The following is a 26645-nucleotide window of genomic DNA, read 5'->3' on the forward strand; positions in this document are numbered from 1 at the left end:
GAATCCCCAGCACTGAAAACTTTTTAATCAAGAAAAATCTTCCTAGCCATTTATGCTCTAGTTCAAATGACAATTAACTGGAAAACCCTGTTAACACAGAAGCACCCAAGAGCCACTGTAATAGTTTTGCTGTGAGAAGAGGGCAAATGAGCCCTGTCAGAACAGCATTACTGCTCCCCTTTCCAGCATCACGTCAGAGCTCAAGGCACGGCACTGGTGCAGTGCAGACCTACCTGTATCAGGGACCTTTTCTCAGGTCATGGGACAGTGGCCTTCACCCCCCAGATTTAAATCAGGAGAGGTGTTTTTAGTCTAAACCTGTGTTAAAACGTCAAACAGTAGGAGAAAAATTATCCTACGCTCAGTGCCCAGGCTGATCAAATAGTCACATCCTAGGGAGCAGGCTGCTCCCCCCGTGCCGTTCCCATGCTCTGCCATGCATTTCCATGTCTGGTGTGTGAATCCCCAGCTACTGAGGAGAGTGCAAGGGCAGCTGCCCCATCCCTGCCCACTGTTGCTGTCCCTGGTGTCAGCCTGTGTGCAGGCAGGTCACCTCCTGCTGACACATGTCCCTCTCTGACACCCATTTGCTTGGGGAGCACAGGCAGCTGGAAAAAAAAAAAAAAAAAAAGAGAGAGAGAAAAAAAAGAGATGTGCTCTTAGCTGCATTTGCCTGCTCCAAATTAAATAGCAATAAAGGCATGGCGGCTTAGGCTGAAGTTTGAATTGGTCCCGGCGGGAGCCCGGCACTGACCCTAAGCCGGAAAGCAGGCTAAAAACCCATGTTGTGATTTCTCCTGTGCTGTCTCCATGTCAGTTGGAAGAGGGAACAATGCTGTCTTTTCTCAGCATAGCCCTGCCACCAAAACAAATCCCATGTGCCTCCGAGCACCTGGAATCAGCTGAAGCTCAGGGTGAGGTCAGTAAAGCAGGGACCATCTCCTGATCTCGTACATCACTGCATTCAGAACACATCGTTATGGGACAACAGAGAGGGATTGTTCCTTTGTGATCTGAAACACGGGCAAGCTCTGGCTGCACATGCTTAGAAAATAAAGGTCAGACAGCATCCTTTAAAAACGCGGTAAGGAGTCAGTCCTGTAGCTGAGTAGAGCAATTCTCAATTAATCTCATTTGGGAGAAAATGGAGGATAAATTGATTTGTATAATCATGTTTTTATTTTATTTTCTAAAAAAAAAAAAAAGAAAGAAATGCACCTGTGCTGTCTCTGGGCGAATGTTAATGAATACAGAATAATACTGAGCAGCAAAAGCAATTCCCAAACAAATCAGACCAGTGGCTGTAGTGGGGATTACAGTGCTGAACGGTCCAAGCAGTGCAGGCGTGGAGCCTGGCAGCACCGCAGGGCATCCCCTGGGGCTGGCAGCGCGGGATGTCCCTGAGCGTTGTGTTGTGGGGGACAGCACAAGGGCTGGGACTGGTACAGGGGTAAGAAAAATCAGCCCTGTGCATCCGTGGTACTTTCCCAACAAGCATCTTTGTTGGCTGGATCTCTGTGCACCAGTGCGTTCAGCAAAGCACTGGCCTCTGGTCAGGGTCTGCCACCTGCAGCAGGGGAAGGCTCTGGGTTGCAGAAGAGGTGGGGAATCCTCCTGTGATGGGACGATGGGGACAAGCACAGAGAGACCATGGGGGGGCCTCGCCAGGGGGTGGGGGGCAGTGTGAGAGCCCTGCGTGGTGCTGGGGAAGGGAGAAGCAAAGCTGCAAAGGAGAGTGGAGGGCTCTAGCCCTGAATCTCCCAGTGGCACTGGTTTCTAGTGCTCCCCCTCCCAGGCTGGACATGAAATGTGGATGCTCGCTTCACTTGCCTGTTAAACAGCACCAGCAGCACCTCAGCTGCCCCGAGGGGGGTTTGCAGCTGGCTGTGGAGATGCTGCAGCAGCGCTGATGGCAGAGCTGCAAAGGATAGGAGGGGCTCTTTCTTTCTTTCTTTCTTTCTTTCTTTCTTTCTTTCTTTCTTTCTTTCTTTCTTTCTTTCTTTCTTTCTTTCTTTCTTCCTTCCTTCCTTCCTTCCTTCCTTCCTTCTCTCTCTCTCTCTCTCTCTCTCTCTCTCTCTTTCTCTCTCTCTTTCTCTCTTTCTCTCTTTCTCTCTTTTGACTAAAGGGAGCCTGCCTGGGAAAGGTGGGGGGACCACAATGGAAAAAAAGTGTCCCAAGAATATTCCCTAAAGCTCACAGAAGCTCACTTTCCCCAGTGTCTGCAGAGCCTGCAGGTGCTGCCAAAGGCTGGCAACAGAAGGAGGGAGCTTCTGGTGTGTGGTCAGGGTGTGCCTTCATCACCCCAGCATGGCAGGACAGGGAGGTGACACGCACGTTGTCCCGCAAACAGCGGGACAGCGATAGGCAACCTGGTGGGGTGGCACAGCCAGTAACCGAGCCCTTCTCCATCAGAAGACAACAGCGAGGGGCTTGCTTTGCTGATTTCCATGCAAGTGGCAGAAGAGTAGCATATCAGAAACTTCCACCTGGCCTTCGGATCTGGTTGAAACCACGCAGCAGGTTCCAGAAGCTGGGGTGGTGGAATGAGCGGATGGACAGCATGGGGGAAGCAAGCTGAAAAAGCAAGCAGGACATGGTGTTTGAGGCGGTATCATCCAGAGAACGTGTGCCTGGTGGGCATGGGTGTCACAGCGGTTTCTGGGGGTGGCCTCTGGCACTTTTAGGAAGTTTTAGGAAACTGGGTCTGATCTGTGGGTATCTATCCTGAAGGCACCCAGGGGTTGAGGCCACCAGCTGTGACAGTGGTGTTCACTGCTGGGTAGGAGGTTTCACAGGTCCTGCAGGTGAATCAAAGATGTGTGGCAGCCTTGGGGCCAGATTTGCTGCTGCTTCTGGCTGTTTTTCATCCTTCTGCCTGTGCAGACACTGGAGCCTTGAGTGATTCCTCAGCGCCTCCTGCAGCATGCAGACCATGGGGCTGCTCTCTGCCTCTTGGCTGCTAGGGCCGGCATGGGGCTGCAGAGCTCAGACACCAGCTTGTGCCACATCCTGGGCTGCCCAGGAGAGGAGCTGCATTTTGGTGACTGTTTGAGGTTGCTGTGCAGTCCTTGCCCCCCACCCCTGGCTGTCTTTTGCTCAGCAAACACCTGGGAGGAAGCCACATAAGCCCAGCAGGGGCCGGGCAGTTGTGTTTGTGAAGTGAGGTGTTGCTCTGGTGGGTGTTGAAGCAGGAACGGTTGAAGACCACGGAGCTGCTCCCGGCTTTACATGGGACTGTGGTTTCCTATTGATTGCCATGGTGACAACGCTGCTTTAATGCATTACAAGGCTGCTCAGAGCCTGTCTTGGCTCCAAGCGGTCTGTGATGCTGCTGGGTGCTGGGATGGGGATGGGAGGGAGAGACCCCGCAGGAGCTGGTCTGGTGCTGGGGGCAGGAGTGGTCCTGCCAGGTGGGACAGGAGGTGGGGAGCCCTGCGTGGGGACAGGGACATATCGCATTAATGGGACGTGTTCCTCTCTCTGGACAGTCCCCAGCGCATCAGGAGTTACGTCATCAGAGCGTTATGTATAGAAATGTTATTTTAGGGAATTTAGCAGGTGTGACATGTATTAGTTTAATTTTTCTCTCTCCATCTGCTTCCTGCGCAGCTGAGCACGTGCCACGCTTGGCTGCAGAGGCTCCAGGATCCGACAAACAGGCGCAAGAACATTTCCAAAGAATTTCTCTAAATAGCTTCCCCAGCATCTTTGTGGCACGGGGTGGGGTGACAGGACAGGGGGGTGATGGGCTGCGTAGCATGGGCACTGCTCTCGGGGGGGGGGGGGGTCTGGAAGAGCCGTCTTGGTGAGGGGCTCCCCCTGTCCCCCATTCTCCACTCGCAGAGACATCGTGGCCTTTGTTCTGCCCCCGCCAAGCAGAGCAGCATCCCAGCGCCTTGGCCAGCATCCCCCTCGCTCCGTCAGGCTGCGAGCCTCCCCCCCACCTTGCTGCTAAAATTTGGCGAGCCCCTTTGCAAAGTCAGGGTCTGAAATCTGTGCCTTGCTCAAGCCCTCCCCAGCGCCTGTAATTGCATTACGGAAGAGGCAGGGAATGTGCAGAGCATGGGGGAAGGGCGGGCGGCATCCTCTGCTAGAGGAGAAGGAAAAAAGGAATTGCAGCAAGTTTTGAGCTGGTGCTGTAATTTGGGAGGGCTCTGGCTCGGGCAGTGGGACCGCTGGAGGATGGGGCTGCAGGGAGGGGGATGCTGGCCCTGGGGCACAGCCGTGTCCCCAGCACACCTCCAGAGCTGGCTGTGACAGATCCTTTCCCTGCTGCTTGTCACTGTGCCAGCGTGAAAACGCTGGAGGCTGAGATTTTATTTCTGGTGCTGCCTCTGGCTGGGGCTGGGTGTGGGAGGCAGCTTGTGGGGTGGGGGGCTGGAAGGGAGACAGACGGAGCGGGGAAAGCCAGCAGTGCAAGGGGAGGGGGACAGGCTGGGGTGCAGGCTGGGAGCATCAGGGCTGCTTGGGAATGGGGCTGGGGGAAGGGGCTTGGAGAAACTGCCCAGCCCTGGAGGCAGGGAGAGGGATGCTGCAGCTGGTCCTGCCCCTGCAGGGAGGTGATGGGAGGCTAGGGAAGCACCCAGAGACAGGGAGTGAAAGGGGAAGGGGCTGGGGAGTGAGGTGGACCCCAGTCATGTTCTGCCCCCCCCCCCCCCCCAGCAGGGAAGCCTGGGGGTGGCTGGGGCTGTGGGGTGGGACCAGCACTGGCACGGGGGCTGCTGCTGGGAGAGCTGGAAAACCCCAAAGGTGAGAGGTGGCTGAGGGTGGCACCATCCTGCCAGGCACCCCCGGGGAGACAGAGCCTCATCCTTGGGATATGGGGCACCCAGCGGCCGCTTGAGCCTTGGCAGCACCCTTCTGGCACAAATCAACTTCTCCATTTTCCTGTGGCACTGCTACAGCCTGGCTTTCCAGCTGCAGAATGAGGAAAACAATTTTTTTTTCAGAATTTCACTGGGCAGTTGTGCAAATAAATGTTTGTGAGGCATTTGGATGCCATAGTAACAAGCTCCATAGAAACCCTGCAAGGAAATGAATAATTCTGTACTGGAAGTGAAAGTTAAACGGGGACAACATGTTGGTCAGGGGAAGCAGAAAAGAGCCGGTCAGCAAAGCACCCGAGTCCACCCCACGCATGGCTTGGACAGATGCTTGTGGAAAGCCCCTGCCCTGCTGTGTAATTAGCCAGCCGTGTGATGTGGAGCCGTATCAAAGGCTGCAGGACAGACCTTTCATTTTGGCATTTTGTAACATCCACGCGTCTCATTTGGCCGGGTTTGATGATGGCCGGATCGACCTGGCTGTGTACGCGCACCTGTGGGCGCCCACGTCCCCATGTGCTTCCCGTGCTCCGTGTGTCCACTACGCTCTGATCCCCCTCGGATGCAGCATCAATGGGTTCCTCTTTGTCTCAAATGCAGGCTTGCTTCCTTCCCTCCAGTCCTAGTGCTGGATGCCTTCCCAAAAACAAAAGCCAGCTATTTTCTGAGCTTTGAAGCGTGGAATAGAATTAAACAGGAAAAAAAAAATCTGTCCTCTGTAGGATGGGTTTTTATAAAAAGCCTATTGAGTCAACACCATTTGTATTAAAAACTGCAAGTCCTTGCAGTCATTTCCATAGGAACCAGGCTCCAGTTCCGGGCAGCGTCCCCGCGGCAGGCGGGGGGAGCGGGATGCTCGCTGCTGAGCTGTGCACCAGCCATTCACAGCCCCGTCCTATAGCCCTGGCAGACGGCCAGCTGTGGTCATCAGCTGTGTGCCTGGCTGGTTGGTTTTTTTTTTTTTTTCAGTGCAAGAAGCTATTTTAGGGTGTTTTTAGATTACTGCATTTATTTCTCCTCTGCTTCTGAATTCTGAATGATTGCGCTCATAAGTAATTCAGCACTTGAATTTCCTGCTTACAGAGATGAGCTCAATACCATTTCTGCAACTCTGGCATTTCTAAAATAGCTTTTCTGCATGACACCACGGGGAGCAGGGACATGCTTTGGGCCTGTTTGTGCACTTAGGGAGTGCTGGGTGCAGCAGGCTTGGGGAAAAGGACCTCGGGACACCAGGTTGAACAGGAGAACAACTGGATACTGGTTTGTACTGGCAAGGCCATGATGTCACGTCAAAGAGGTGTCAAACCTCAGTCTCTGACTTCAAAACAGAGGTCAAACCACCAGAATGCTACAATTTAAAAAAATTGTCACTTTCTTCTGCTTTTCCTTTCCTCCGTCCCCAGATCCCATCGTTGTTCAGGGGCTGCCCTGAGGGGCAGCACCAGGAGGGACGTGCGGGGCTGCCTGCACCCAGCATTTCGGGACAGGGTTCTTGCAGCACTGGGAAAGCTGGGACTGCCATCCGGGGAGGGGGCAGGGAGCACTGGGGTTAAGCGGTGACCGCATGGGCTGTGGTTTGACACGGGGTTTAGGTTCCTAAGCCCTTTATAGGATCTAGCCTGGGGCTCTGTTCCCAGCCCGGACATGGAGCAGGTCAGCACCTGGTCCTCGCCTGCGGAGTCAGGGCACGGCCCTGGTACGAGCACTGAGATCAGCCGGCGAGGCGGGCAGACCTCGCTGCTGGCCGTCTTGAAACCGTGCCACCGTACGCACAGCGGGGGATCGATATAAATAGGCTTTGGGATGCCCTGGGTTGCAACAGATGGCAGGTATTTCGGCAGCCTAGCAGGGCAGCCTCTGCTACATCGGGGACTGCTCGCATCCCACGCAGACAAAGCCGGGCTGTGAGAGCGGTAACGTTTGTGCTGCTTTGTGCAGCAAGGAGCCATAGGAAGGGTGATTGTGTGGGGCTGCACAGGTCCTGCGTCTCTTCAGGCACCTTGCTTAAGACCAGCTCTGCAGCTGGGTACCCAGGAGCGTCCATGTGTACACCTCTGTTACGCTCACCGCTCCTTGAGTTTCGGAGGGACTTTGCATGTATATACCTGTCACTGGGTCTGTACCAGCTGCGTGATAGAGCAGGGCTACCTGGGGTGCAATCAGAGCTCTCCAACACCCTTAGCCAAGCATCTGCTTTTTTAAAATTCTTGTGTACAGGACACTTGTACACCAGGGAAAGCTGGTGTGCATTTGGGACTTCCCTCCTTGAAAAGCTTTGATGCAGCTGGGGCAGGGACCCAGGCACCAGACCCAGGTCCCCGTGGTGGATCTGTGCCGTGGTCACCTGGCTGGTGGGATTTTGAGGTCTCCATGCTGGAAGCAGGGCTCTGGGAAAACATCCCTGGCCTCTCCGGAGGGAAAGTGAGGCCGCGAGTGAAGGGTGGCTGAGCACAGCTGCCGGGCACCTGGCAGGCATCAATGCAGAGCTTGTTAGGCAGCGCACAGAGCGCTGATTGTAACCTCACCACAAAATCTCCTCCTGGACCAAAGCCTGGTGGCACCCCCAGAGCTTTCCCAGGCAGACCCGTGGTGCTCAGCCCCTATCAGCCTGCCCCAGGGAACCACGGTGGTCACCCACCTCGTCTCGTGGCTCTTGGTGGCTGCTCCTGGCCTCCCTTCACGGCAGGAGCCGCAGAGATGGGCAGCTGCCTCCCTGCTGATCCCCAATACCCTGGCTCCGTGGGATTTTCTCACCCTCAATCCCATGAATGAAGCTGCAGAGTGGAGTCGTAGCTTGAAATAACTTGAAAGGACAGCCACCTCACGTGGCCTGCAAAAGGAACTTGGTCATACAGGGGCATATGCTGCTCTGTAGCTCTAGGACTGGCATTCTTTGTGGTCATTAACTGGTGGGAAGGCATCTATGGGGTTTTCAAGGTCTTTAGGTGCTGGCTGTCTCAACCAGCAGGAGTTAGGAAGGCATTCCTGGAAGTGCCACTCAGCCTCAAGTACTTTTGGTATTGGTGGTTATTCTTCAAAAGCCTTGGAGAGGGATGGAGACCTCTGAAAGTGTTTAGACTCTGGAGGGTTATTTAATAGAGGGATTTAAAGCCCACAGCCTCCTCTCTGCCAGCGCCGCCCTCAGAGCTGCTCAATGCATCCACAGCCTTGGCTTCTGAAGCCCACTCCTTCTCACCCAGCCGGGGTAACTTGCTGCTTCCTTTCTTTTCCCGTAGCTCCCAGAATGGAGAGGAAGGTGGAGCCTGGCCGAACAACCAGTTTGACACAGAGATGCTGCAAGCCATGATCCTGGCATCGGCAAACGGTCAGTGTCCTTTGTGTGCGGGGAAACCACGGCACTTGCCCTCATAGGGGCTTCTCAGACGCATGCCATGAAGTCAGATGCTTGTGGGATTGACGTGAGCGGGTTAGCTGGAGTGGCTTTGGATGGAAGAGCTGAACAGAGGAGAGGACATCTGCGTTACCCTGTTGGGGGGCGGGCAGGGGAGGTGCCATCGGCAGAGTGCAGACAGGGCACCCAAACTGTGCTGCCTGTGCACCGGACAGTGTCGTCTGCCCCACGATGGAATTGTGGTGTACGAATGAGCTGGTCTTGGGATGTATTACGAGCTGTTTTATTCCAGAAGGCTGCAGTAGACAAAATACCTGCCGTGTTCCATTGGCCGCCGGTGGCCAGAAGCAGGCATTCAGGCAAAGCTTGGGAGCAGGAGGCTGCTGTAGAGAAGCAGCTCTCTTACATCCCCACGGTGAGGGGGAGCTCGCTGCAGCAGGGATGCTCCAAGAGTAGACCTGGAGGTCGTCAGAGCGGGACCCCCAGCACGGCTTGTGTCCAGCACCCCACTGGGGCTCACCGGGGTCAGCCTGGGGCTGCGGCTGGGCCTCCGGGCTGCAGTCGCTGGGCTTCCTTTGGGGGTAATTCCCGTGTTTCCTTGGGTTGTCCTGCTTTACGGCTGCATTGTGTGAAAGCAGCAGACGGGGAGGAGTGTTCTGTGCGCCCGCGATCTCCCTGGCTTTGTGTAAGTGCAATTACCACTCTACGCAACGCTCTGGATAAAGAGCCCGGTTTTCATAAAGCCTTTATTTATAAATACCTCCAGGCTTTTTCCCCCCCTCCGTTTAAAAATAGAAACAACAGCACAGCCATAAAACCCTGGGTAAAATGCTTCGGATGTTTTCTCTGAGCTCTTGGGAGAGAAGGAATCTGGGGGAGGAGGGATGTGCTTGATGCTGCTTTCTTGGAAAGCCGCTGCAGCCCTCTGCAGCCACCAGGCAGCCCTGAGCCACAGCTGCCGGGGAAGGGGACGAAGGAATTGGGCAATGGAGTTGTTTACGCTCAGGGGAAAAAAGAAACGATGTGAAAATGTGGCTCTGCTCTGAACAACGGCCCTGGAAAAAACAGCCTGCGGGGGCCCATGTGGTTATCATTCCTGATGCCTCCTGATCCGGTTTCCTTGCTCACAAATAACCTGGTTTTCTGGCTGCGTCAGGACCTGAGAGCTGTGCAGGTCCCTTCCAGGTCAGGCTCTGGCTCCTGCGTAGCCCCAGGCCCTATTCAGGCAAATCTCCCCCAGTCCACATGTCTCTGAGGGCCCTAACCTCTCCCTAGGGGGCTGAATTACAGCAGAGCCCCCCAGGAGAGGAGGATGAGTGGCTTTCCCTGCTGCAGCGCAGGGAGAGGCATCTCGGAGGTGTCTCCTTCCCTTGAGACACAGCCCCAACCCCATCTCTCCACCTTCAGTGCAGCATAAGCTCTCAAAAGTGTCGTCGTCCCCCCCCCCCCCCCCACTGGAGCTGTATTTTCATCAGTCTCCTCTGCTCTCTGCTTTGCTGCTCTCGCTCAGTAAGTTAATAGTGCTGATTGGAGCAGGCTTTGATGAGAGGCAGGGCTAATTGCCCACTAAGCTTTGTGTTGCTCGTCCTCGGGTAATGTTTCCTGGTTGTTTAATGGTTCTCGTCTCTTAATGTCCCCTGCTGGGCTCTGGTTGAGCTCCGGAGGGGAGGAAGCTCCTATGAGTCTGTGCTGCTCCATGCTGGAGACCTACAGGGGCAGAAGCTCCTCTGATGCTGCTCTGCTCCACCAGCTTCTGGAAAGGGCTGGTGCTGTCCTACCTGCATCCTTACCCTGTGCTATGTTTGTCCTTCGTTTCAAACCCTCTGGCTCCTCTGCCCTTGGAGCTGGGAGCCTGGGAAATTTGAAAATCCAGTGTTTTTTAGCAGTCTGCAGGGGCAGAGGCAGCTGCTGGGACGGACCAAGGAGCAGGGATGCTCCAGGAAACCAGATACTGAAGGGCAGGCGTATGAGGCACACTGTCCTTAAAATACTTCATCTTTTGTCAAGAATTTATAGGGGTGCTGTGAGACAGCAAGGGAGCCCGCAGACAGCGAGGCGGCCTGGGCAGCCTCGCTATATTGGGTCTCCAAAAGCCCCAGCAGCAGCTGCAGCAGCAAGTGCTCCAGAGCTGCCTCCCCCGGCCTCCTGTCCCCTCTGCTTATGGGGGAAGTGGAGCCAGAAGGTGGTTATTTTTGCCAAAGCCTTGTTTTCCTCCTCACCATGTGGCTGCAGGGGCCTCAGGGCTTTTTTTGGATAACGGCTGGCCACTGGTGAAGGCTGAGCATAACCTTTCCAGCAAGAAGAAGCGACGTGCCCTGCTTGGCAAGAGCAGCTCGGTGCTGAGTTATAAACCTCTATTGTCCCTGTTCCCTCTTCTTTTCAGCCCTAATGGCAATGTTACCTAGAAACAGCCCTTTGCTCTTGTGCTGGACCAACTGGCGGGCTGGGAACCTCACAGGAGGCATTTTCTCCTGGAAAGCTGTGCTGTGACTGCAAACAAGTTCGTGGGGACCGGTTGTGCTGGGTGCTGCCGGGAGCCCCCCAGACCCCTCCTGCACAAAGCATCTGGGACACTCCTTGGGCATGGGACACTGTTCCCAACACCCCAGGCCCCCACCCAGGCTGTCACAGGCTGAATTGCAGCAATGGACAAGACCACAAAAAAGATCTGCCCGGCTGCAGCCTGGCCTGGGCACAGCTCCAGGCGTCCCAGCCCAGCTCAGAACCCCCCAGCGGGTGTGGGGCTGGGCTGGATTTAATGAAATGAGATTCTGCTGGAACCAGCAGTCACAAACCTCTGATAGCCATTTTAAAATGAGAAGGTAGCGAGCAGTAAAACCCTGAAATGGAGAGTGAGCACTGAACGTTTGCAGTAAATGTAATCGCCTGGCCCTGCACATCTTCCCCAGCCCATCTGCCTGCCCTCCTCCAGCCCCAGGTCCCCAGAGCCCCCAGATTCTGGGACCCTTCCAGGAAGAGCTGTCCCCAGCCTGTTACCGAGCTCGCGCTGTGTTTTCCTCCCTCTGCTCCAGCAGAGCAGCTGTAATTTTTCAAGCTGTGATTGCTTAATGCTCCTGACCTCTCCGAGGGGGCACGCACACAGGAATATTTCGGGGCACTGGGGAGCTCGGTGCCCTGACAGAAGGATGGATCAGCTGCCTCTGCCCGCTGGGGGCAAAGCCAAGGCAACGCGGAGGCGTGTGTGGGTCTGATCCAGAGACAGGCGATGTGCAAGCGGACCAGCCCCTGATTTCTGCTGGTGGTTTGCCTCTACTCCTGCAGGCTGGGGGAGGAGGGGCAAGCAGTCCTGGGCTCTGCCTTGGGCCCTTCAGGCGCCCAGGGTTTCCCACAGGGAAATGTACGGGGATGCTGGCTGGGGCCGCACGTGTTGGAGCTGAGGGTGCGGGGCTGCTGGAGGAGCGCTGCTTGTGCTCTGCCCTCCCTCCCCGCTCGTGGTCTGCCCTCCCTCCCCCCTCCTGTGGTCTCCCCCTGTTTCCATCTGATCTCTGCCTCCAGCATCCTAGGGGAGCCCTGCTCTCTGCAGCAGGCCAGCAGTGAATTCCCTTCCCTTCCCTTCCCTTCCCTTCCCTTCCCTTCCCTTCCCTTCCCTTCCCTTCCCTTCCCTTCCCTTCCCTTCCCTTCCCTTCCCTTCCCTTCCCTTCCCTTCCCTTCCCTTCCCTTCCCTTCCCTTCCCTTCCCTTCCCTTCCCTTCCCTTCCCTTCCCTTCCCTTCCCTTCCCTTCCCTTCCCTTCCCTTCCCTTCCCTTCCCTTCCCTTCCCTTCCTTCCCTTCCCTTCCCTTCCCTTCCCTTCCCTTCCCCCACTCCCAGATCTGCGCTAGCGCTGGGATCGCTTTGTGCTCGGCTTCCTGGAGCCATTTTGCAGTACTGCAAGGGAGGGATTTTCTTTATCGATTTGTCTGCTCCCGGAATAAACCTGGCTGGGAAAAAGCTGGAGTCAGGGGTTTAGATGCAGGGGCAGGGAACAAAACAAACAAACAGCTGTAGAGCTCGGTATTGGATTTGCCGTAATGCACTGCTAATGGTTGGGGCTGCTCGGTGTGTACATTGGGCTGCGGGGGGAAGTGGGGGGGGGGGGGGGGGGGGCGTTGGTCTCCGGGGATCGGGGCAGAGCAGGAGAGGTTGTATCCTGCCCTGGCATCCCCCATCCCCAAACCCCAAGGGCTCAGCCTGGCCTTCCTCCTGGGAGACGCCAGGAGGGAGGAGGAGGATGCTCGGTGGCATCTCGCCCGTGTGATAACGGTGAAGGCAGGTTTGGGGAGCAGGCTGACCACCCGCGCTAACGCCCTGCTCTTCTCTCTGCCCCCGCAGAGGCCGCTGACGGCAACTCGACGCTCGGGGGGGGCACGGGCACCATGGGCCTGAGCGCCCGCTACGGCCCCCAGTTCACCCTGCAGCACGTCCCCGATTACCGGCAGAACGTCTACATCCCGGGCAGCACCGCCACCCTCACCAACGCCGCCGGCAAGCGCGACGCCAAGGGCGCCGGGTCCTCGGGCGGCAACAAGAAGAAATCCGGGAAGAAGGAGAAGGAGAAGAAGTAGAGAGGAGACCTCAGAGCGTCAGGGCAGCGCGCTCCAGCACTCCCCCAAAACACAGGAGGACGAATGTGGATTTTATTTTATTTTTTAATGATTTTTTTTTTTTTGGTGATGCAAAAGTTAGGAAGCGCTGCGAATGTATCATCATCATCAGAGCTAGGAGCAGGGTGTCTCTGCTGTTAGATCTCATGATGAAAACCAATCCGGAAAATGAAAGCTAATGCAAACAAGTGCCCTGTTAATACTAGCCAACGTTTTATACGACCCCTCGGGTATTAGAATATGCAAGGTGGAAGGGCTTCTGCCATGTCTTCGGACTTGATTTGCTCCCAGATTGTCCGAGAAAGGCACAAGGCTTGTGCTCGGCTTTGTCCAGTGTAAATAATTTTAACAACGATCTTTTAATTTATAGACCTTTGATCATTTTTGGAAAGAAAAAGCAACTTCCTAGCCTAGAACCCATGCTCCAGATTTTTTGCTCTTTAACTTTCCTTTAGCGAAATTCACCCTGAGCTAGTCATAGCAGTGGATTTGTTGGTAGGGAGTGCTTCGGTTCCTGTTTACCTGTTACCCCCCCCCCCAAAAAAAAAGAAAAAAAACAAGCGTTTATGTTGCATGAATCAAAGGGAACAGTGCAGAGCTGCATCCTAAACATTTATTTTTTTTTTAAGTTCAACCAGCGATGGCCTGAAAAATGAGATAAAAACTCCTGGTGTCTGAGCAGGAGGGAATTCAGCGCGGGGCTCCTGAGGTGCGCACAGCTGCCCCGGCGGTTCTGGGGGTCTCTGAAGAGCAGACACATCTCATCCCTCTTTTGCAGTAAATATTTATATGTACAGTAAATGTCCTTTTGGAATTAAAGCTAAGGGAGTCACAGCCCCCCCGCGGCGGGCTCCTTCCACCCATGAGGGGGGGCCGGGGGCCTGCCCACGTCTCCCCCCGTCGCTCCTGCATGCCCGTCACTGGCGTCACGCCTGCAGCAGCACACTGTGCTCCACAGACCCCGGGGTGTCCTCGCATGCCCACGCAGCTCGGGGTGAAGGCGCCGGTGGAGGCGCCGTGTCTGTCTGGGGCTGGGGGGGTCACCGTTTTGTACTGGGGTGGGGGTGTTGGGTACTGAGTAAGTGACAGTTGGCGCAGTGGCACCAGGGGACACAACCCAGGCCAGGGACTAGCAAGCTGGGGGTGAGTGCGTGGTGTCCCTGCAAAGGGGGGTGCAGCTGGCACCAGGAGGGCGGAGGTGGCACTGGCTTTGGGATTGCCGCCCCGCAGAGGAAGCAGGAGGATGAGGAATAGGATTTCTCCACACTGCGCACATTTCAAGCAAACCCAGCCCGAAGAAGGGTCCCGGTGGCTTCAGCAGCACTGCCTGTGCCCCCCACTGCTCGGGGCACCCCAAGCTTCCCATTTCAGAGCAGTCATGGGCACCCATGCGGGCAGAGAGGGGCTTCTGGTACCCAGAGGTGGGGAGGCAGTAGCCACCTCGGGGTCTGCTCAGTTTCCTGCGGGTTCCTTTTTCTCTTTTTAATCACTAACACGTAACTCACCCGAGCAGGTCCAGCCCCGCACAGGATGCTCACGGCGCCCCGTCCACCTCCACGGCTGCAGGGAGCAGCCCCCACCCCTAGTGCCGCTTCCACGGGCCCACATAGCTGCCACGTCCCCTCTAGAAACGCTGTAGATGAATCGTAGTCTTTATATTTCTTTTTAATCTGCAAGCTGAAGGTAGTGTAGTGAGTGTCGTGTATTTAGTGGCGTGTTATTTTTATCTCGGTAACTAACTTGTGGACACCAGTATTTTCGATTTCTCTGTATCTTCTTTCCATGTGGTCTGTGCTCCGAGTGTACGTGAGATGAAACACGTTTGCCCTCTCAATGTGTCTAATATTGAATTATACTTATATATTATATATATGCTTATATCCTTCTTATACCCATATAGACCAACGTCAATGTGTTACACGCAAGTTTTATACTCTAATATTTATATTGCTTTTTTTCTTTGGGAAAAAAAAATAATAAAATGGTTTCTTCTGGATGGTGGTCATTACTGTGGGAAGGGACAGGGGGCACAGGACCAGGTGCCGGGGCTGCTGGCCGGAGGTGGCCAAGCGTGGTCCGGGGATGCTCTCGGGTCCCCCCAGTCCTCGGGTCCCCTCCACCTCTGGTGGCACAGAATGCTCCCCATGGAGCAGCCCCCGGGGCCCACTGCTGCAGCCCCTTCCCCAGCACCGGGGGGGTCACTCCCCGGCCCCGGGCTCCCCGCCTGCGATGGGGGCAGGGGCTGGGTCCTGCGGGGGGGCAGCGCCCCGTGGCTCGGGGTGTCGCAACCGCTGAGGGACAAACAGGCGGCTGCCTATTGATCGGGGGTGGGGGGGACAGAACAGCCCCGGCAGGCATCAAGCCCCCCCCACCCCCTTCCCGCGTCCGCGGGGGCTGTGACCGCCCCCCCCATCCTTTAGCAGCACGCGGGAGGCTCCAGGCACAGACCCCCCCCCCCCGTCCCCCCCCCTCCATCCCCGCCGTGCCGCGGGCGCCCCCGCAGGAGCGCGGCCGCACAGCACGGGAAGGGGGAGAGGAAGCTTTTTTGGGGGGGGGGGAGCCGGGGGCAGCCCCGCTGCACCACCACCGGACTCTGCCCTCGCACACAGCCCCCCAGTACCTCCCTGCAGCACACAAGACCCCAAGACCCCGGCGCCCCACAGGGACCCCCCCCCCCCCGAAATCCTGTTACCCCACACCGAGACCACCCCCTCCAAATCCGCCTGCACCCCCCCCCAGAGCCCCCCCGGCGTGAGGACGCTCCTTTAGTTCCCATTTCTTTCTCTTTTCTGCTGCACGGAAAGGATGCACGGGAGGACGGGAAGGACAAAGGCGCTGAGATGCAAGTTGGACCCGACTGGCCCCGGCTAATTAGCGCTGATGAAGGAAAGGCGCTCAGGGTTAATTGCCGGGGGGGGTGGGAATGAGCCAGCGGGGCTCGCTGCTGGAGGAGGGGAGGGGAGAGGAGAAAAGGGCGGACGAGGAGTCCCAGCGGGCAGCGCCCGCAGCCGGGACCTCGCCCTGCAAAAGATACAGAATAAAAGCTGAGGGGAGGAAAGAAAAAAAAAAAAAAAAGGAAAAAAAAGCGGTTTCGAGCATTGGCCTCTGGCCGGCTGCAGCCCCTTCCCACGGGCTCCAGCACGCCCCGGCAGTTTATTTCCCATCCCCCGAATAACGGAGCCGGCTCCTTTTACAGCCTCGCATACCCGGGGGGTTCGAGAGGCATTTACTGATCCTCCGCATCTCTTCCTGCTCCATAAATCCGCTTCCTGACGCTTTATTTATTTATTTTTACTATTTTTTTTAGAGCTTAAGCCTAGTGTTGGGAGGCAGAACGGATTCACCTTCTCATTGCCTAAACCCTTTGAGCGCCGTGTTGGGGGTGCCAGGGCTCGGGGCACGCAGGGGGTCCCTGTCCCTGTCCCCTCCCTGGGGACACGAGCTGCTTTAGCTTGGGCTTTGCAATATGCACAAAATGCATCGCTGTACACGTGCGTAAATAAAAAATATACATGCATGGGGGCTGTGGGCTCCAAAATGTTTTAACTAGAAGGGAAGCGAGATCAAAAAGGTTTGGAGGCCACTGCTTTAGCCAATGCTGCGGGCTGCCCTGTGTTGTTGGAGGATGGAAAGGGGAAATGGAATGGAAGTTGGAGGATGGAAAGTGGAGGATGGGCCCAGCAGCCCCCCAGGACATGCTGCCCCCCCGCCAGTACCCAGTTTTGGGGCATCATGCTCCCCAAATAGCAATTTGTCCTTGCCTAGCTAATCAAAAAAAAAACCACCTAGGGAGAGTTGAGTCAAACTGGGGCAGTAATGAGGTCTCTGCCCTCATTTTAAAAATTATCCTGGCTGTCCCCTGTGTCTGTGCCTGCGGGGAGCAGCGCCCCGGCTCGTCCCTCCCGCTGCAGCAACGGGGACACCTCGAGCAGGAAGGGGGCTGGGGACGAGGCAGGGGCAGCTGGTGGCTGCGTGCCCCCAAGCAGGGAACAGGGGAGGTGAGGAGGACAGCGTTGGGGAGATGCTGATGGCAGTGTGCTGCAGCAGGAAAGGCTGAAGCATCCTCAGGAGGCACCAAGGACCCCCTTGGTGATGGCCCCCCAGCACATTCTCACCCCCTGCCATCTCTGTTCTGCTTCAGGAGATTGTTTCATCACTTTGCACCCAGAGAGGAGCCTGGAGCTGCCATGCTCAAGCTGCTCAAGGCTCCTGCAACAACCCCCTGTATATGTCCCCACCTGGGACACGGAGGTGGCTTTGGGATCCTTTCATCCCAGCTCATTTGGTCCCCGATGCCCTGACCTCCCCGTGGCTTCTCCTCCTCCTCCATCCACCAGTGGATGCCATTGGGACATCAGCAGCTGCCGAAAGACGTGCTTGGCCCTGCAATGGGTGGCCACACGTGATGGAGCCCTGCACCATTGTCCCCTTGCCCCACGTACAGAACTGCTCGCAAGGACAAACGGCTCCCGTGACAAGAAGCCCGGGACACCAGCACGTGGCAAAGCATTTGCCCAACTATAGCGGCCATCTGGCCACGACAGTCGTGCAGCCAGCAGGGAGCTGCAGCTTGCCCGATTTCTGGCAGCCTCTAGGCTCACCCAAATCCTGCCCAGACAGAGCCATGCTGGTACACGGACACCTCTGGGGACAAGAAAGGCTCGAGCTGCGTGGCCAGGGCCATGCCTACCAGTTTATCCCCAGGGGATGGGTGGATGTCAAGGAATTCTTTGGCGCAGGGAACGGGAGGGTGGCAGCACCCAGCCCGCCGCCGGCAGCAGTGCCCAGCAGCCCACCCGCAGGGACGGCTCCAGCCTGGGTGAGGCCTCGTGACTCAGTGCCACGAGGCTCCAGGCTGGTCTCTACATGAAAGTTACGATATGGAGGCAAAGACACTCAAGATCACGTTTATTTTGTACCAAAAATAATGTTTATTTCTCCATATGCTGCACTTGCAAACCCTGATAGTATCACGATGCTGCCACAGCATCGCTTGTCCACAGCTGCAAAGCCACAAAAAAAAGACTTTATATAGAGGGAACCATTACAATTAAATGAAAGCCTTTGGGCAAGACTCCAGCTCACATATCCTGATTTATCTCTCATTCTGCAACTTCCTGGAGCTGCCGAATGCAGCCACTGGCATTTAGCTGTACAAGGGCAACTCCTCCCTGCCCACGCAGTCACCAGCCCGGCAGCGCCCGCTGCCGCCCTGACCCTAGGGTGACACGTCTGGCAGCCCTGCAATGCCCCAAACACCGAGAAAACAGAGCACAATGCCTGAGCTGCCCTACCCGCAATCTTTGACCTCCTCATCCCTCCCCGGGGGCAGTGGCTGGCAAGGGAAGGGTCCAAGCCTTGCTTCTAGCAGGCTCGCAGAGCGCCCAGCCCTGAGCGTGATGGTGCCACAGCCTCTGGTCAGCACCCTGCTGCCCCTCCGCTGCTGGGGGATGAGCAGGAGCCCTTCCTCCCCCCTCTGCAATCAGCATGTCCCTCTATCAAGTGAAAACCTCTTGCGTGCAGGCACGTCTCTCTCTTCCCAAGGGCCCATGCACAGCGCACCAGCTCCCCAGCTGTTATTGTCTCTGGTTCACGCACCGCTGGGTTTGTACACCAGAGCTGGGACCTGGACAGGGACAGAGCTAATGAACACGAAGCGAAGCAGCGAGCAGACGTCAGGCCCTGCACAAAGCGCCCGACTACGCGCACATGCTGCTGCACGGGCTGACCTGGCTCAGGGATATGTGCTTGCCCGTGCTGTCCCGAATCTTTATTAGCATTTGCAGCCCATAATGGGCTAACAAGCCCCAGGAAGACCCAGAACAACCCAAAAACAGAGTTTTCCTTTACTAATTGTACTAAAATTAGAGTCAAATGAAAAAACTGTGAGGCTCGGTGTGACCTGAGCCAGAAGCACTGTGAGGGGACAAGCTTTGCGGACCCACAGCCTGGTGTGGAAAGTGCCCCATGGGCAGCCTGAGTCACCACACAGCACTTGCCCAGTGCCTGACCCCACGCCGCACATGCTTGCCAAGGCCCGTCCACGCAGGATGGAATATTTCTGCTCTTGGGTGTGACAGCAGCCAGGCTGTTATGGATGGCTCCATTACCTCACCGCTACAAATATGCTGAGTTAAAGCAACAACAAAACGCAGCGCCTGGGAGCTGCGGAGCTGCACCGGGCGTGCAGTGCACAGCAGGTGCTGATGAGGGGGATATAAGCAGAGCAGAGCCCGGCCACTGTGCTGGGATGTAGAGACCCTGCAGGGCGGCTTCTCCAGCCGTGGGGCTGAGGGTCTGGACAGGCAGCCCCCTGCTGCCCACGCAGCTGAGCACAGCACGGTGCTCCAGCCCCAGCTTCCTTCCCTGCACGAGCGGAATGAGGCACACCAGAAGGTGCTGGTGCAGCAAAGCTCCAGCATTTGGAGGAGAGCAAGCCTAGATTAACTGACCCGTGGGTTTCTCCCCACAGGGAGGCAAGGATGGAAGAGGGCAGGAGCCACCAGCACTGCTGGAGGAGCCGCCTGCAGCAGCAGAGCTGGGGCTGGCCTGGCTCAGCAGCACATCCTGAAGTACCCGAACTGGTCAGGGTTGAGGCAGCTTCCAGCACCCCTGCTCTGCACCCCAAAAAGAGCTGGGGGTGCCGGGCTGAGTCTCTACCCTCTGCCCTATTTGCTCACTCCAAGAACAGGAGGGCTGTAGACAATGTCCCTGACCTTGGATACAGCTGTTGGCCCTTCAGTCCTTTTCAGGGGCACACTGAAGGTTGGCCATGGGAGCTGGAACACAAAAACTTGCCCCAAGAGCAAGTAGAACAATAAATTACCCTTCCTAGCAAAGCACAGATCCCAGAGTGAAGCTCTGTTTTACTTACTCTGGCAGTCCAACTGGCTTCTGCCTTTTCCCAGGCGCAACGTCCTGCTTGAGCAGCTGACGATCTCCGTGGTCTCCTCAAGGATGCCTCCGTCTCTTGTTTTCTCACTGCCCTTGCAGACCTCTCTTGGTTCTGAAAACAAGGCCACATCTTTCAGCTGCTCAGAAGCCAGCAAAAGTCTTCATTTTGCTGCAAGAAGAGAAATTGTTAGAAAAAGTGGAGAGAACCCCCTGCAGGCCAGCTCTGGTGGAGCCCACCTTCCCCTGGGCCAGCTGGATGGGGTCGCTGCTCGGCCTCAGGACACTGGGGAACAAGAAATTCCCTCCACAGGGCCAGGGCTGCAAAAGACAGCAAATGTCCGGGAAGATCTGTCAAAGTCCTGCTTGGGGCTGCCAGGGCTGATAGGGTGGGATTGAGGAAAGGACAAGGCAAAAGGGACGTCTGGGAATGTCTCCCCACGTATGGGTTATGGTGTGCGGTGCGGTTCCCTGGAGGAGGATGTGGACGAGGTAGGCTAGAGCTTGGAACAAACTCCGAGGTCACAGTAGCTCTGAATTAGAGGAGGTGCTGTGCCCCTCGGAGCACCCATGGGCACACACCAAGCAAGGAAGAGGTAGCCCTGCATTTGGGAGGGGATGGCATAAGGGACGGGGGCTGAGGATTATAAAGCAGCAGCTGAATTGCTGCACAGAAACGAGGAATTAACTCTTTCAGGGCTGAAAGTCTTTTGTGAGCAATTTGTCACGCAGCCTTCTGGAGCAGACTTCTGAAATACCGAGGGGAGCAATGAAAAACCATGCGGGGGGGCAGGCAATAGGCTCCTGTACAGGATTTAGAGGCCTTTCAGAGACTCTGCCAACTAGGTATTGCGAGCCCAGCACCTCCTGCTGTGTGTCCTGGAGCTCCCCTCGCTGCAGGGGACACAGAGATGGGGCAGCAGCTCCAGGGCTGGTGCAGCCTCCTCCATGCCAGAGGGATAGGAGCCAGACCAGCAGAGGCTCACCAGGCAGACCGACAGCCTCTGAGCCCTGACATTTGCCACCTCCCTTCCACATCTGCCAGCAAGATGTCCTCTGCACAGCGTGGGCACCTTTGGGTGCTGGATGTGGGTGCCAGCTGTAGCCCACCCTGTGCAGATGCTGTCCTAGAGGGGTGCTGCTGCTGCTGGTCTGCCCGGGCGCTGCCCTCCCATCTTGAGTGGGGACCAAGCGCGTGGTCTGGGCAGACAACACAGGGAGCATTCACAGCTGCTGGGCTTTGTGTGCCGATCCCCTCGGGGCTATGGCAGAGGACTCTAGGGTGAGAGATGTCCCAGCAGCTGCCGGCTGGACCACAGCACAGCATGAGATCAGAAAGAAGGCAGGAGCCTGTATTCAATGGGCCTCTTGTCTCCATCTTCCCTCTGCTTCCTTCGCACAGCTTCCCCTCCCCGACAGCCTCCCCTCCCCAGCCCAACGCCTGTGAGCCCTCCCACATCCTGTCCTAACAGGTCCCAAATCCTCCCTCGCCCCCTCCGACACTCTCATCCTTCTCCACCAGTGAGTTTTCTCACTTCCTCCCACCCTTTTCTTCCATAAATGTACTCTGTTGCTTTTTTAAGCCACATAACCCATAAGCACCCCCAAGCATCCTGTAAGGAGGAGTGCTGTGAAATTACAGCTTTGCATTTAAGCCTGCTCCTCCCAGCTTCATTCACGCCTCAAAGGGTCTGTGGCAGACACACAAACATCTCCAGTGAATGATTTCATGCAGGTCCTTCATGTCCCTCTGCTGGGTGAAGCAGCCCCAGGTCTCCCCAGTCATTCTTGTTGCATCTCTCTGCATCGTTTCAAGCTCATTACGTCCCCCCTCAGGCAGGGGAAGCAGCACTGCAGGCAGCATCCAAGATGCAGTCACACGACACATTTAAAACCAAAAAAAGCCACTGCTGTGCCATGCTCTGATTGTTTTTCCTTCCTCTCCTTCCTTTCCCAGGGATTTCTAGATCTCAGATGGAGCTTTTGAGGTTTAGCCAGCACAAGTCACTCAGCTGACATTGTCACCCCATAAAAGTGGCAATGGTCAGCTCGGAGCATCACCGTCCATCAAAGGGTGAAAAGGCAGCAAGACGACCCCTTTGATACTGTATAAGCCATGGAGCATCTGTGTGAAGTCCTTTTTTTCCTACTCAAACACTAGAAATATTCCTACTATTCACTGTCTTCCCAAAGAATTTAATTCCCTGCCTTTTAGCCTGATAAATAGCGGGCTAACAGCTATGAATGACCTCTCCCCTCATCCCATGGGAGCTTCTTTAGGAGACCGGTGAGAGATCCCTTTGGAAATCCAGGTGGGATTCATCAGCTGGCTCCTCAAGCCTCTTCATCATCAGTATGACAAGAAGAAAACACTGAATATTAATGCTGCTTGAGTATTTGTGGCTGGGCTGAAGGATCAGGAGGCTGGAAAGCCAAGCTCAAAGCTGCGTTTTTGGGCCTTTTCTGCTGACCTGATTCAAGATTACAGTGTCTCTGCAGGGGACTGGCAAAACATCTCAGGAGGACTTGGAAAGGGCTGCCCTGACCGCAGGGCACACCGCACTTTGCCGTGGCTCGACCGCACCTCCAGGGGAAGGCAGCACCCTGCCTGCCCCCGGCTCGGTGCGGGGCAAGCGGCACTGATCAGGCAACGCGGGGCACCTGTCTGCTTCATGCACTGCTGCTTCATCCCCTCTGAGGAAGAAGAGGCCCCTGCACGCAGCCCAGCCAAGCCCTTGCTCTCCTTCCTGCTGGGCCACAGCTCAGGGCGGGCAGGATGGATCCGCCATTGATTTGCTGTGTTCACTTTGCTGCGCCATGGGGAGCAGATGGCCCCTGCGTGATGTCGAGGTGACAGGAAAGGAGCCGGGTTGGGTCACTGCAACCAAAAACCAGCCCCGAATCACCGGGCTGAAGTCCTGACTGTGGGACAATCACAGCGCTGGACCGGAGGACACTGAGCTACTGTGTGCACACCCGCCGTGGTCTGCAGGCAATGAGCTGGCTCCAGCGATCCCCTTTTGCTGACCTCTCTATCCCACAATGAGCCCTTTAAGCCACTGAGCAGAGGCCCGCCAGCGTTTCCCATTCCTTTATGGGCTTACATGAAGCTGCTGGTGGCTGAGCAGAAGCAGCTGCCTGGGCGGGCAGGAGTCAGATCGGCGCTGACAAGTCTCGCGCCTTGCAGCCACCACCAGGCAGGTGAGCGTGGTGGGGAGGAGAACTGCTGGTGCTTGGCAGTGCAGCGATGGAGAGATGGTCACATCAGCATGATGTGACCGGCTGGGAGAGCTCCTGGGAACCACAGGGCATCGGACAGTGGGTTATGGGAAAAGGGCTGCGAAGGGCAGCGCCTGCCCACTGCCCAGTCCACAGGAGAGCGTGGGGTCCAGCAGCAGCCTCCCAAAACACACGTTCTCCGTTGTACCCCGTGGCAATGCCAAAGCTGGCTTGGGACCATGTGGGTACTGCAGCCTGGAGCACTTGCCCTTAAAGCACCTTAAAAAGGACCAAAAAGGGAAAAAAACCCCACCGGGCTGAAAGACAGCCCTTGGTAAAACAGAGTGCCTGGGACTTATCCGACCTCTACCCCATGGGCAAGGTGCAAAGGGAGCTCTGCTGCCCCGGCAGCCTGGTTAGTGCAGCAGAGGAGCCTGGTGTCACAGCTCTGAGGGAGCCTGGAGGCTTCTCTTACAGCGTCCCACCAATGCCCCTGCCCCTTCCATCCTTGTCCTGCCCAGGAGCACAACGACTGCCTGAGCCATGAGCTGCCCTGTGTCTGTGGCTTCTCCAGCAGTACGGTGCCTGGCACATGGGAGGCAGTGAGCAACAGCCTCTTGTTTGTACCGGTGTGCAAAGGGACCCCCACCCCCGGAGGGGAAACATCAGTCCCTGTCCTTCTTGCCACCTTGCAGCGCACCCTCTAACTGTAAATCCTTGCCCCTTGTTGCAAGTAAAAGAAGAGCAAGCATCCCGCTGCTACTATGGACTGCTGAAACAGAATTGCAGGTTTCTCTCAATGCTCCTCCTGGATATGAGACAGGAGAGTTGTAGCTTTCTCTCCTACATCTCTATTCGGGTTTTCATTTTCCATAGGCTTGGCTTAGAGATCTCCCTCCCCCACTCTTCTGTCTGGCCACCAGCTTGCAGCTGCTGTTGTGGCACAGATCCGGCACCACGTGCGTGTCCTCATTTCTGCTTTCCTGGGTCCTGTTCCTCTCTGCTTTCTTTCCCACTGAGTGCACCACACGCCCTGTACCCAGAATCTCCCACACTTTCAGTAGTGCATAAGCTGTGGGGACCATAACCACCTCTTTCACACTGTTCTCCTCAAACCCTGCCATTTCTGAACCTGCTTCCAAGCTCTCTCCCTTTTCCCAACCCCCTTGATCTCTTTCCCTTCTGCCCTTAGCATGGCACCAGCTCCTTCTCACTATCTTCTCCCCTAGCTTCTGGCACCTGGGTGTACCTCCACACATCTTGACACAACCTCAACTCTTTCCACCTCTTTGAGAGTATTTCTGGCAGAAATACGATAGTGGCTTGGCTACACTTCCACACATAAAAGGCCCAATTCTACCTGCTCAGCCTGCAGGAACAACTCTGGTGTCCGGGCAGTCCATGATGCTGGGCAGGACAGATGCCAGCACGCAGTACGGAGTGCTGTGTAAGCCAGCACTAACAGAGTAGTGGAGAAGCTATTTTGGAAATGGATTAAAAGGATGTAATGCCTCAGCAGCTGCAGCAATACCAGCTGGGTATCTGAACTGTGCCATGGTTTCCTTGACAGCTGGTAGGAACAAACACCAGGCAATAATGGGAGGCACTGGTTCTCCTTCCCGGACCAGCCCCGAGATGCCCCGTGCCGGGCAGCCCCTGCCCTGTCCTGCTCCCCGGCTGTGACAGCTCCCAGGGACCCCGTGAAATCCATGTGGCAGAAACAGGGAACAGGCCCCAGCATCTGGATTCCCTGACAGACTTTCTGAACAAGAGCCTCACGCCCGGTTTTGGGGCAGAAAATAGCGCCTTTTTCCCTTGTGTCAGGGAAAAGAGAGAGCGAATACTTCACCTCCTGCTCCTCCATGTCTGGCAGGTGTGGGGCAGACCCCAGCCGCTTTGCTCTCCCCACCCCCCCTGCTCTTTGACTGTTGCCTTCATGCTCGTGGTGCAGCGGGGGCGAGAAGGACGGGTGGGGATGGATTAGGACCCAGACTGCCTGGCAACACCTTCCTCCCCAAGGAGAAGGGGGGCACGGCTCAGCCAGGATTTTTGGCGTGTTTTCTAAAGCATTTCTCTCCCTTGGAGATCCCAGCTGTTGGGTTATTTGCTGCCGACTGAGCCCCCTCAGGCTCCCCTGCTGATCTCCCTGGGCACTCTCCCTCCACGCCTGGCTCCGTTGCCTCCTTGGTCCTCGCCGATTGGAGTCCCCGGCTGCTAATGCGTCCCCTGCCCTCTAATCTCCCTTTCTCTCCCCCGACGGTGCTCAGGCCACTAAGGAGATTAGCTGGGCCTCAGCTGCTCTCCTTCCCCAGCAACAGGGATGTCACCCCGCGGGGACACACGTGCGGTGGTGGCATATGTGTTGCCACCACCCTGGTGGAAGCAAAGCTCCGGTGCCCTCTCCTGTCCGGGCAGATGGGTCCAGAGCAGGACGGGAGCTGCCGGCTTAGGGCCATCGGGCAGGAGAGGTGCTGGGACAAGCGTGGGCACAGCACCTGCACCCTGCTGGGACCCGTCAGACCCGCACTGGTCCAGGGCTCCCGGGCAGGGGACGGAGCCCCCTGCATCCCACCGAGGCTCAGCCTTCTGCTCATCCAGCACCAGGGCAGATTTTAACAGGCCACAAACCCCAGTCCTGCGCATCGTCCCTGGCCGCCAGCGAGGCACCGAAGCAGTTAATGCCGAATGCATGAGCGCTCTGCGGATTCCTGTTTCCAGGACAACAGCTCCCGATGAAACCCAGAGCTATAAAATCCCATTAAACATCTGCGAGCGCCTGCCCGGCTGCCTGCGGTGGGTGCCACCTGCCGGCGCAGCACCCGCCCAGCCGGGGCAGAGGCACGCAGCACCCCAAAACCACGGTGCTGGGGGACCAGGAGCCGCTGTGCTGCGGGGGAAAGCTGGGGTGTGAAAACTGTCTGCCAGCCCTGGCCTTGGGGCGCTGGAGGGGAGACTGCCGCGCTGCCCCGGGGCGCAGGCTCGCACCCCACAAGTCTCCAGGGCCAGGGGGTCTCCTGGGACAGACAGCACTGATGGCTGTGGCTTTGCCACGTAAAGCTGGCAGAGCTGCTCCTCCCAGAGCAAAGCAGCCTGAATTCACCCGTGGGTGCTCTCATAAGGGGGGGTGCTGAGAGAGAGCAGTCCATTGGCATCTGGTACAGCCGGGGCTTTCTGGCTCCCTGCGCTTATGCCGAGCCCGAGCAGAGGGTCTAGGCTGCTGCGGAGGGTCTCTGAGGACAGGACAGGACAGGACAGGACAGGACAGGGGGGACTTCAGGCTGAACTCAGCCCAAGCCAGACACAGAGCAGAGGAAGGATGCTGGGATGCTGCTCGTTGGGGTCCCTGCCTCAGCTCGGGGTTTCACTTTCTCCTCTCCTCCTTCAGAGTATCAATGTACTTCTAAGCATCCCTCATACTGATTTCAGAAGTTAAATCCTCTCCTCCCCTCTGTGCTTCCACCACTGCTTGCAATAAGAAAAGGCATTCCTCTCCTCCCCTCTGTGCTTCCACCACTGCTTGCAATAAGAAAAGGCATCAGGAAAAAGTTGCTGGGAGTTAGTGAGGTGCTATGTAAAATCACTCATGGTGATGCTCCTGACGGCAGAGCTCACCAGATGCCTTCCTGCTGCGGGCAAGAAAAGCAGTGCTGAGTTTAATCTAGAAACACACAACAGGCTCTCCAGATACCAGGCAAAGAGGGCCCTAACAATCAGAAGATGCTAAAGAGCTTCTGCTTTTGGGAGAAGTGGTATGGG

The 26645-nt window shown here is 56.5% G+C and overlaps 1 protein-coding gene and 1 long non-coding RNA gene across 2 annotated transcripts in view; one reads left to right on the forward strand and one right to left on the reverse strand.

Annotated features, from left to right (window-relative positions):
- Positions 1–14773, forward strand: part of LOC310881656 (uncharacterized protein) — a 33205-nt gene extending 18432 nt beyond the window's left edge. The window contains exons 6-7 of the mRNA XM_083799167.1: positions 8063–8151; positions 12508–14773. Of these exons, the coding sequence (XP_083655293.1) occupies positions 8063–8151; positions 12508–12740 (322 nt within the window). The 3' untranslated portion in view covers positions 12741–14773. The remainder of the gene's footprint in view (positions 1–8062; positions 8152–12507) is intronic.
- A 767-nt stretch (positions 14774–15540) lies between these two features.
- Positions 15541–26645, reverse strand: part of LOC310881558 — a 35167-nt gene continuing 24062 nt past the window's right edge. The window contains exon 6 of the long non-coding RNA XR_014572444.1: positions 15541–19842. This is a non-coding gene — a long non-coding RNA (uncharacterized lncRNA). The remainder of the gene's footprint in view (positions 19843–26645) is intronic.

The sequence above is a fragment of the Anser anser genome (genome assembly GCF_964211835.1).
Source record: "Anser anser genome assembly, chromosome: 14".
Classification (NCBI taxonomy): Eukaryota; Metazoa; Chordata; class Aves; order Anseriformes; family Anatidae; genus Anser; species Anser anser.